This window comes from Lactuca sativa, chromosome 4 (assembly GCF_002870075.4).
Source record: "Lactuca sativa cultivar Salinas chromosome 4, Lsat_Salinas_v11, whole genome shotgun sequence".
Taxonomy (NCBI): domain Eukaryota; kingdom Viridiplantae; phylum Streptophyta; class Magnoliopsida; order Asterales; family Asteraceae; genus Lactuca; species Lactuca sativa.
The window spans coordinates 101,033,077-101,046,318 of record NC_056626.2 but is presented as its reverse complement, the minus strand read 5'-3'; the positions used below and the strand labels follow the sequence as shown (position 1 = coordinate 101,046,318).

The 13,242-nt window shown below is 28.0% G+C and overlaps 1 protein-coding gene across 1 annotated transcript; it reads left to right on the top strand.

The window, feature by feature from the left end:
- The first annotated feature begins 1,866 nt into the window (after nt 1-1,866).
- Nucleotides 1,867-3,166, top strand: LOC111907874 (uncharacterized). Its single transcript, XM_023903688.2, has one exon. It carries the CDS (start codon nt 1,947-1,949, stop codon nt 2,910-2,912), a length of 966 nt encoding a protein of 321 aa, XP_023759456.1. The 5' UTR covers nt 1,867-1,946; the 3' UTR covers nt 2,913-3,166.
- Nucleotides 3,167-13,242: the final 10,076 nt, after the last annotated feature.

Sequence of the window (13,242 nt, the reverse complement as noted above, 5' to 3'; positions counted from 1 at the left end):
TTTCATTATGATATTTGCTATTATTTAATAACAAAAAGATTGTTTCTTGAGACTTTAGACACATATAATTAAATAAACCATTGCCAAAAGTGTTTTAAAGACACTAGATTATTTTTTAAATACAAATATTTATAAACATGACTATTTTATATTTTTGTAAAAAGAAAGTCAATCACACAATTACTGTAATTATCTTACAGACACAAATATCGTCGATGTGGCTACTATTCACTTTACGATTATAATAATTTGTTTTTATTAATGCCTATGTTATCATTTAGACACATAATATTGTGAGTTTGACAATTGTTTGTTGTTTAAACACAAACAATTAATTTAAATGTATTTGTAGATATATTATAGTCAGGTAATGTTTTTAATGTCCCATAAAATTTTATTAGCATTATAGGTTTATTTATTTATTTATCATTTTGACACATTATCATCTTTAATGTGTAATATTATTTTAATCACATAAAATTTTGACACTTACTATATCTATTGAGAATGTCAAAATCGACAATTTTAAAACCATATGACTATAACCAAAGAGATCATCAAACCATATGGAAATTTTTTTCCCATTTACTATATTCTATAATTTATCGTCGGATAAAATTATGTTACTAGTACATGATCAACATTTTACCATTTACTCTTTATTCTGAAGTATTTTATCAAGATTTGAGGATATAAAAATAAAATATTTTTTTTGCTATTTATTATCATTTACATTATGAATGTGTGATATGTTCATAAATCAAACTATGATATATATGGCGTATGCACTATGCAATATAACCTTTTATAATTTAATACACAATTTAGTAGTTATCGATAAAATTGAGTTTGAGACATTTTCCGAAGTTTCTTTTAGATCTTTCTTAGATTTTTTACATGGTCGAGGTGATCCATATTTCTTTTTTCTTTTTATGGACCATAAACGTATTTGCAAATACAATGCATCCACCTCCACCTCCACACAACCCTAGACTACTACTCGTGTGTATATATATATATATATATATATATATATATATATATATATATATATATATATATATATATATATATATATATATATATATATATATATATATATATATATATATATATATATATATATATATATATATATATATATATATATATATATATATATATATATATTAAATGAGAACACCTAAAATATTGAGAACGCGAGAACAAGTATATTCATTTGTGATTCCATATATTCATTTGTGGACAAATGATAAAAATAAACGCGCCACAGCTAGTTAATAAGCAAACTTATTTTTCGAGTTTTTATATGTTGTCATGTTTGCCAAGCCAAAAAATAGTTTTTAAGCTAGCTTTTTAAAAAGCTAGTTAGACTAGCTTTTTAGGAGTTTTTTTAGAATTTTTCAAATATACCTCTTAATTAATTATAGGAAAACAATTTTTAAATGTCATTTTCTGTAATTTTATATCTTTTCGCTAGTTTTACCAAACATTATTTTTTATCAGCTAGCTTTTCAGCTATCAGCTATTTTTTTTTATTTAACAGCTAGTTTTTCAGCTATCAGTTAGCTTTTCAGCCAACAACTAGCTTTTCAGCTAGTGCGCCAAACATAGCCTAAAGGCGTAAAAATTTATCATTTCTTCATAAATGAATACATGAAATCACAAATGAATATACTTTGTTATCGCATTCTTTAACCTTTTTTTGGTGTTCTCATTTGATCATATATATATATATATATATATATATATATATATATATATATATATATATATATATATATATATATATATATATATATATATATATATATATATATATATATATATATATATATATATATATATATATACACGTACGTGTAGGGTCACTGTCATATCCACCTTCAATACTCTGAACACAATTTCCATCTTCAAATTTTCCAATCTTCAAATTTCTCTGTGAAATGGAAAATCCCACAGTTCTTTCCACGAGTAGCAGCGGAAGAAGAAGCAGTGAAACTAATTCGCCGGAATTCGAGTTTTGGATGGTCAGAAACCCCTCTTGCCCCCAAACCTTCCTTCATTCTGCCGACGAATTGTTTTCTGGCGGTGTTCTTGTTCCTCTTCAGTTACTCAATGCCCGCAACTCCGACGAGCCTCCTGACTCTGCGAGTATAGCCACCGTCGTTAGCCCCGTTTCTGGAGCTGCATCCGAGCCGACATCGACATTAACAGCGTCGAAACGATGGAAAGACATTTTCAAGAAAAACTCAGAGAATAAAGAGAAAGATAAGAAAAAGAAAGGTGTTTCCGGCTTCGGAGGTGGTGGCGGGATTAGCATAGCGGAGCTGAATATAAATCTATGGCCTTTTTCAAGGAGTAAATCAGCTGGGAACGGCGGGAATAGGCCACGGCCACCAATCGCTGGCACCCGGAAAGTCAGTAGTGCGCCGTGCTCGAGGAGCAACTCCGCCGGAGAATCGAAGTCTAGGAAGTGGCCAAACAGCCCAATCCGTGGTGGGGTTCATGTAGGTAGGAGCAGCCCAGTTTGGCAAATTAACAGAGTCGGATCTGGTCGGAATTTACACGACAACGTGGTCAGGAATGCTGCTGAGAAGGTTGTTCTCAAAAAGGAAAAACCCGACACTCGTCGGAGCAAAAAATCTACAACCGGCGGAGATGCGACGGCTGCCGTCTCCGGCGTCGGAGGAAAGGGGTTGGTGTTGAATCTTAACGTCCAGTCATGTATCGGTTATCGCCACCATTTCAGTTGTCGGAGTGACGAAATTCAAGTAGAAAAAACTCTACGATTTGCCGTGGGAAACACCGGTAATGAAACACGCGCCGCCGTCGTTCAACCCGACGGTGAAGGTCTACGTGGCACTAATATGTTCAATTTGAGAAACCTATTCGTCAAAAAAGTTTATTAAATTTTTTTTACGGAACTATATTTTGTCGTTAAAATATTAATTTCGGAATATAATAGATATGGTAAATAATATTTAAAATATATTTCTTCTTTGAGGAGATGTATTTTTGATAGTATTTATTGCGTGACATTTGTATTATTTGATTTGTTTAAAGATATGTAAAATATTGATGTGTTAGTGCTTTTGTGAACACAAGTCAATTAAATGATGTACATTAAAGTACTATTGTGATACAAGGTATTTTAGCATTGCCATATTGGTGTTTGATCTTTATCTTATGCTTGTTTGGTGTTTTTATATGAAACTTTGGAATTTATTTGCTTAGTAAGGTTTAATACTAGGCAATTAAATCATGTACATCAAAGTACTATTGTGATGCAAGGTATTTCACCGTTGTCATATTTATGTTTCATCTTCATCTTATGTTTGGTTGGTGTTTTTTATGTGAAACTTCGGAATTTATTTGTCTAGTAATGTTTAATTCTAGTCAATTGAATGATGTAACATCAAAGTACTTTTGTGATGATGTTTCATCTTTATCTTATGCTAACTTGTAGGGGTGAACAAAAACCATACCGCAACTAAAATTAACCGCAAAAACCGCAACCGCAATAAAAACCGTTGGTGAGGTTTTCAGTTTTCCAAAAACCGCAAACTTGCGGTACGGTGCGGTTATTAGTTTTAAAAAAACTGTAAAAAAAACCACACCGTACCGCATATATTTATACATTTTTTATTAATTATTAATATATCAAATATTAAAAATAAGATAGGTTCATGGATGAAAGATGAATAAATACTAACAGACAAAAGTGTTGGTTTTTTTTATTATGTCTATCTTTGAAAAATAGTGAAATTAGACAATTTGAAGATATGTATTGTTAATTACTATTGATTTGACGTTTTTAAGATATTAGTTGTTTGTGATTTAAGTTTATTTTCTTATACCTTATGGTTTTTTATTTTTACAAATAATATGTTTGAACTCTTAAAACCGTTAGAGCTCTAAACTGTGGTTAAAAACCACATCAAATCCATACGGTTAATAACCGCAACACAAAAAAAATAAAACCGCACCGCAAAAATAACCGTCTAACCGCACCGCAAAAATAACCGCACCAAACGGTTTTGAAAATGGATTAACCGCATTTGCGGTTAGTGGTGAGGTTTTAGCTAATAACCGCACCGAACCGCACCGCGCTCACCCCTACTAACTTGTGTGGTGTTTTTATATGAAACGTGTCGGAATTTATTTGTTTAGTAAGGCTTAGTAAAATGAGAGAATCAGCAAGGAAGAAAGAGCTGAAGTTTAACTGTATTTCTTGATATATGATAGGTTTCCAGTGGTTAGGGAGGAGGGAGTCATTCCTTTCAAAGTAGACAAAAATATCTCGGCTCATATCAACTAATAGAGATTGTTTCTCCTTCAAATGACCTTAATTTTCGATGATATTATTGGTGTACCTATAAGAGTTCATTGCTAATACTTGTTTGGTGAGAGTTGGATTTCTCCAATGTTGGTGTTTTCATTGTATATTCATGTTTCAGTGTGTTTTAGATGTTAAAGTTTAATGGTGAACTTCTATTTCCTATTAAGGGTTACAATTCTTGATCCAACCTGTAACCCAACACGAAAATAAAAGTGCTTGGGTTGAGATTTCTGATCCGTCAACTTGTCAACCTACTAACCTGCCAACCCATTTATTTTATAGGTTTGGTTGGGTCACCTGTTTGGGTTTGCCGGTCAAACCGCCAACGCGACTATATATACTATTATATTTAAAAAAAGTAAACTTTTATTTATAAATATAATTTCTTATTTATTAAATAACATTTAGTATTTTTATTTTTGTAATAGATGCATGCAACAATGTTATTTTTTATAGAATATATTCAACAACGTTTTATAATAGAAACTAAATAATACAACCGATAAAAACAAAATCATTAAGTGTCTCTTAAGTATGTGGTGTTTACAACTTCAAATAATTGATTTTGTTGGAGTGTTTATTTCTTCAAAAAAAAATCCACATTTTAAAACCACTGTGATGTAAGCCGCTTGTCATGTAAGCAATTAATGACCGCAACTTTTAAAAACTAAGGCCGTAAGGAGTGGTGTTACCGAAACTGTACTCCCTACACCATTACATATGCGCCACATCACTTTTTACCATAAAAGTGTGGTTTCATGCCACACCAAAGGAGTGAGATTATAGTAAAAAGAGAGAAAAGAAAAACAAAAGATGATTAGTTGAAAGAGAAGAGAGAGAGTGAAAATGTAGCAAAAATCTACCGCACTGCGGCCTAAACCGCACCAAACCGCATCAGGAGACGGTATTCTCCTGCCGATGTGACAAAATGTGGAGTAAAGTCTGCACCATACCCCACAACATGATATGACATTATTCACTTAACGTGATCTTTGATTAAATGGTAGCATGAATTGGTCCTATATTAAAATATTATTGTATGATTTATATAAAAAACAATATTGTTGCATAAATTATGAAAAAAACCAAATATTGATGGATATACTTAAGCTAGAGCCGACAAAAATTAACTCAACTCAAAATTAGTGGGTTGGATTGAGATCTTTCAACTCATTTCATTAAATATGTTGGGTTGGATAAAAGTTATCAATTTGTTTTTAATCCGTCAATATATATATATATATATATATATATATATATATATATATATATATATATATATATATATATATATATATTAGGTTATAACCCGTGGAAACCACGGTTGGTATGTTTATAATGATTATCTATAAATCATATTTTAAATGATTAAAAAATTATTTTTATGTAATTCATCGTTAGCAAACAAATTATAAAATATAACAGATGTGTAAGTAAAAAAATTCTTTTAAATTATTATTTAAGATGGTGCCGTTAATAATGGGAATTAATTTAATATGAGGATTTGATTTATAATGGTAAGTTTAGGATAAGATTTATGTTTAAAATTTGAAATTTCTTTGAAATGTGGATGCAAGATTAGAAGAATGTAATTAATTTAGAAGGGAAGAAAAAATCTATTTATATAAAGAACACATAAGTTTTTTTTAATATGTTTCTTTTAGGAGGGAAGAAAAAAACCTTAATGTCATGTTTATATATTCTATTTTCTTTTAAAGTTATCAAGCTAACAATATACATTTTTTTATTATTATCACAAATAACTAATATGATATTAGTTTGGGTTTGTGAATTCGAAAAATACAACCGAATATGTTGAACACCAAGAATTTGTAATTTCAAGCAACTAATAAGAGGGGTGTATACTAATTTGGAATACTTCATTTGAAATGACTATATTGAAAGATATAGCATACGGGGATTTTAAATCTTAACCAGGCTATAAATATAACATCCTAAGCAATCAACACTCAATGTTTGACTTCTTTAAATGGCATTTGAAAGTATTTTACTGCTGATTTTTTGTTTTATAAGGCACCAATTGGAGTTGCTATTCTTTAGCATTTTGGCTGCTAAAAGGAACATAAAGTAGGTTTCTGTAAAGAGATTTTATGGGCTGCCAACTAATTCACTAATATGTGTTAAAACTTTGATGGTTTTTCATGCTGCAAAACATCATTTTGGCTTATGGAAAATGGACACAAGATGGAAAAAATTTCAACAATTTGGTTCATTTTAATCAATTAAAGTTGGCTCATGCTGCTAATTTTATTTTAGCCCATTTTTGTTGTTTAATGGTGCTAAATCGCAACCTGATTTTAGGATGTCAGTGAAGGAGGTTGGGAACTTTTAGTAAAATATTTTTCAACAAAATCGATAAGTAACAACTTTATTTTAAGTTTGATAATAAATTAATGGAAAAACTATAGTAGAAATTAAATATGGACCGTTTAAAGCTATTTTCAGTTTATACCATATGATTATTGACTTTTTTTTTCCCTTTTATTAATGATTTTTTTTTCTTATTAAACAATTGCACTTTATTCAATACACTACTTAAATAAGAAAAGAAATAAAAAAAAGTAAAATTAGTTAAAATAAAAAGTTAAAATTTGAAATGGGTCTTTCAAAGAAAAAACAATGGAGCTTCGGGTCTAATCTTTGATGCATAGAAGCCTCAAGTTGTAAGAATAACGAAAATTCTATATCATTTTAGAGAAAATAACATCCTTGATTTGGAAAATTATAACAATAAATTTCAAAGTTTAATACTAAAATAGAAAATAGTAAAAGTATGATGTATAACAAATACATCAAAGAAGATTGTAGAAGAGATAACATGAGATGAACAGGGTACTAAGACGATCAAGTATTACCATATCATCTAATTTATCAATAATTGGTATCAAAATCTTGGATTTTGGCCCCTTCAAATTACATGTTACCCCAATCAACTATCAATACACCAACTGTTTAAGATCCAACCAAAGAAAAGTCCAAATCTCTTAATGGGCATTCTTTAATGAACAAAAAGGATAAAATAATTCTTATAGGTGAATATTTTCGTTGAATAATGTACATATAGAATAAACATGTGCTTCATGACCTAGAATGTATATTGTTTTTGCCCTGTTACTGCATCCCACACCTGTAGAAATCAAAATTGTCATACGAAAAGAAAGTTAGGTGACAACTTGATGAGATGACAATTTTAAGTACTTCATAGGTGACATGAAAATCAATTACAAGTTTTAACCAATACCAAATATTATTATGCTAAGAAGACCAATTTCATTTCTCACAAACCTAAAAAATAGTTACTTTATCCATAAAATTTAGAAACAGTCACCATTTAAAACCACAAGAGCTTCAACATGAATATGCTAGTTTTCAAATTGATTTTTTTTTTCTCAGATTAGTACCTTACCCAAACTTTGTAGATTCATTTCTTAAACGATTGGTCAAATCGATTTTGGTCCATACTAATACTTCCATCTCCAAAGCAAATGGTAACCAACATTGAGTTTCAGCCGAATAAATACACAAACAATCCTTTAAAACCCTAAAAAAGTTGAGCCCTTGTTCATTCAGGAAACCAACACCAAGAGGCAGTGGAGATATTAAAAGAATCGGACATAATATGAACCTGAACTGAGACGGTGGAAGCTTCACATATATGAACCAGTTGATTTCAAAATTAGAGCTGATTTCTAGTGGAATACGTTGAATTGATAGAGTTGTTACCTTATAAAAATCCGATGTCATTGATAGCATCCCACAAAACCAGGAAATTTGTTACAACTTAGAATGAGATAGATTGACGGTAGCAGGATGTGGTAAAGACGGGAAAGGTGTATAAAAAGATGCCACGTGGCAAAGTAGGTATGTAGAAAGATGACATTTGGCATGTTTAGGTTATATATATATATATATATATATATATATATATATATATATATATATATATATATATATATATATATATATATATATATATATATATCCTAGTTGTGAGACCCATGTATTACATGAGTTTAATTAAAAAAATAAATATAAAATTTTAACAATTTGAAAAGTTTGAATTTATAAGAAAAATAGGAAAAATTTGAATTTATAAGAAAAATAGGAAAAATTTGAATTATTAAAATTAATGAGACTTTAATGTATTGAATACATTACATATATAAGCTTTTTCTAATAAATATTTTACATATATATTACCTTAAACATTAAATATGAAATTTTAATTTAATAAAATGAAAAATACAATAAAATGACAAGTGGAAAATAGAAAATATAAAAATTCTAGAAAATGCCATGTGTCCAAATGAATGAGAAGAGGACATGTGGCAAAAAAACTTTCATTTATTATAGTAGATATATATATATATATATATATATATATATATATATATATATATATATATATATATATATATACTAGGTGTGAGACCCATGTATTACATGAGTTTAATTAAAAATAAATGAAATTTTAATAATTTGAAAAGTTTGAATTTATAAGAAAAATGAAAAAAATTTTGAATTATTAAAATTAATGAAACTTTAATGTATTAAATACATTACATATATAAATCCTTTCCAAAAAATACTTTACATATATATTACCTTACATATTAAATGTGAAATTTTAATTTAATAAAATGAAAAATATAATAAAATTACAAGTGGAAAATAGAAAATTGAAAAATTCTAGAAAATGCCATGTGTCCAAATGAAAGAGAAGATGACATGTGGCAAAAAAACCTTCATTTATTAGTATACTAGGTGTGAGACCCATGTATTACATGGGTGTATTTAAAACAATTAAATATATATAAACATTTGAAAATTTTGAATTTATAAGAAATATAAAATTATAAGGAAAGTCTATTAATAGAATTGATATGCATTTATTATTAAATTTAAATACCATATGGAATTAATAAAATAAGAAAACCACAAAATTACATGTGGAATAAAAATTAATTCAAAATAACCATAAAATGACATGTGGCAAAATGAATGTGAGTATGACAAGTGGCAAAAAAAAACCTTCATTTATTAGAGAATATATATATATATATATATATATATATATATATATATATATATATATATATATATATATATATATATATATATATATAATTTGTACATTATCATTGTATTAATCAAAATATTAATTTAGATATTATAATATTGTATTATTATTTATGTTTTATAAAAATTCAATCCTAATTCACCTCTCTTTTTAACGTCGATAAAGCTACTGATTCTCTAAAATCAGTTTGAAATTAAACATTTTTAATGTTATTTAAACAATTTGTTTTTATTTATAAATTATGATTGTGTTTTTGTCATACTTATGTTTATTTACGTGTGGAACTAATTTAAGTGGTATGATATTTAGTTAACTAATTAGTTTATTTAATTTTAAATGAGTCAACCCAAGTTTAATTCATTTATTTAATACGTTAAGCCGAGAACTATATACACAGATCAACCTGGTGACAACTCATTTACATAAAAGGTTGGTTGGGTTGGCAATTCCAATCTATTTAAATAAACAGGTTGAGTCAGGTCGAAATTTCCAGCCTAATTATTAAATGAATTAAATCAAAACCTAATCCAGATAGACCCATTGTCAACTCTAACTAAAATGTATTATGTGCATTGGGAGGGGTTGATGTTTCTAACCAGCAAGCCCGCCATCCCATATATTATATGGGTTGAGTTAGATCAATGTATTCTCATATACTAACTCGCCAACCCGAACTGAACCGAAATACGAGGCTTACTTCATATTGGTTTTAATTTCATTGTCGTTAATAAACACATGCCGAAAGAAAGGAATATATATATATATATATATATATATATATATATATATATATATATATATATATATATATATATATATATATTATGGTTGTAGAAATTGTGATTAATCAGTGATTAATTGATTGACGTTCTCTACCCGTCGATGATTAGGATATTAATTGGAAATTTAGGATTAATCGGGTTTGACGAGATTAATCAGCCAACAAAAGTCAACAAAAGTCAAAAGAAGTCATAAAAGGTCAAAAAAAAAAAAAAAAAAAATCAAAAAATCAATTTTTTTTCTTTACTCCAAAATTTTCAAATTTTCAAAATTTCAAATATTATACAAAAATGTTTATATTTTCGTATTTTCAAATTGTTAAATTACAAATTTTCTTATTTTTTAATTTTGAATATATGTTTTTCTTAAGATATATTAATATTTGATTAATTTTAATATTTTATTAATAATCTATGGTCACCGATTAACTCCCGCCAAGAAAGATCAATCACTTAACTTTACTCGACCATAAAACGATTTTTACAACCTATATATATATATATATATATATATATATATATATATATATATATATATATATATATATATATATATATATATATATATATATATATATATATACTATCTTATAAAACAAATCCCACTATTTCTAAAAATAGATTGAATAAAATAATAATATTTTTTTAAGACGTCCAAATCATTAAGCTAATTGTACAACTAATCACTAATAAAATAATATTAAAATTTAAACAAACTCCTATAAATCTTCTCTTCCAAGGTTTTGACCAGATCTTTTTTCATCAAAATAAATTCTCAACACCCTATAATTTGGTCATTTCATTAATTTTCTTTATTTTTAATATGACATGTTTCCTAAAACAAGCTAATGATTGAATTGAAAATAATCATTCTTCATCGAAAAGAAATTAATTGTCGAAACAAACTATTTGTCGTCCGCCGCTTTGCGCAGGTAAACGGCTAGTGTATATATATATATATATATATATATATATATATATATATATATATATATTAAAAAACTTAAAGATTTGTGAGAAGTTGAGAACTTCTCGTTCTCTCATCATTTTTCAAAACTAAAACCAACAATATTAACGAAATACAACATCTAATAGTCATCAATGCTAAAAAAAATTTGATGAACTTTTTTTTAGAAATATGCATATATGCATATCTAAATATCCATGCATATTTTTGGACTGTGGACTCAGTCATATATATATATATATATATATATATATATATATATATATATATATATATATATATATATATATATATATATATATATATATATATATATATATATATATATATATATATATATATATATATATATATACCAACAAGATAAAATCTATAATGAATATGCACCAAATTTTATATGTGCATATGCATATACATGTCCAAGAGAATTTCAAAAGAATATTTATATGCATATGTTTTTAAAAAAAATATACACATGCACAAAATAATATGAATACACATTAGAAAAGCATTTTTTGAAGTATTATTTTCGAAATATAAGCTTAACTTCACAGATTTAAAATATTATAAAAAATCATTAAAAAAATATGGTTATTCGAATCTACGACAATTAGACTTATATTTCAAAAAACAATATTATTTTTTTCCAAATAAAAAAAAACATTTTTAATACATATTCACATTTTTTTATGCATATCCACAGTTAAAAATACATGTGTATATGTGTATGCGTATGTTAGGGGTGTCAAACCCAACAAATAAAGAGGTACGATATACTCCTAAGTAACACTACTCTATTGCACTAGAAAGTAGTACAAGGCAAGTAGGGTCGATCCATAGAGACACGGGACAATCAGTCTATACCCTTTTTGCGTAAGGTACTTGTTCACAAAAGATGAAAGAAAAAGGGGGATTTTGATTGCAATGATTAGACAAATAAAGTGAAATCACAAGTAATTGGCTGAATGAGTAAATTAAATTCATATATTATAAAGACTCCAACTTCATGTATGACACTTCAACAATGTGAATCCAAGATGACAAGACATTTGTTTCATTCTATCTAAGTTGGTACTTGAAAATGTTAACAAGCTCTAACACTTTTCATTCACCACAATAATTAACCAAAACAAGCTCTTTGATTAATCCTAACCTTCCTAACCTAATCTAAACAAGCTCTTAGAATTAGATTGAAAGATTGCATGAAACTTTATGTGAATGTTCCCAACAACACCCAATACTCCTCATAAGCTCGGGAGTGTAAAAGTGTATGAATAAGATTTACACTAAATTCATTCAGTAGATGTCAATTTAATGCTTGTTACTTGTTCAATTTCACAAAACAATTACGGATTTTGTAAAAGAGATAACTGGAATGACCTAACCCTAATTCAAATGGCCAATAAGAATCACAATTAGAATCAAACATTCGATTGAAGCAAAATCAAATTCATTAGATAGAAAGTAAGAATAAACATCATGTCATATGATTAGATTCACAACTAGAAAGTCAAAACATGAGTTGGAGAAATTAGAGTTCTAGCCACACATGACTAGAACAAAACCAGAAATCTAGAAGATGAATTCAAGAATTAAAATGCTTACAAATACGAAATCAAAATGTTTCCAAATGCTTAACGGACAATCCTTGCTAAAAACTTCAACTCCTTCTCCTCAAAAAATGCTTTTTTCTGCTCTGCTTGCCCCCAAAATGACCTCATTCCCGAAATAAGAAAAGAGGAAAAACTGCCAAAAAGACAGTTTTTAAGTCGAACACGCCCCGTGTCGATATAGAGCAAATAAACACGGGCCGTGTTGAGTGTAAGTACGATGCTCAAAAATGCCCAGATAGCCCAACACGCCCCATGTCCATATAGGCTAAATGAACACGGGTCGTGTTCATCGAAGTTAGAAGATAAGTGTTTGATAGCCAAACACGCCCCGTGTTGGATTCTAGGGCAAACCCAACACGCCCCGTGTTGCCCTCTGGATGCTCATCCAAACTTGATTTTTCTAATTCTTCCGATTCTCGTCCAATCATCCCGCAATCTTC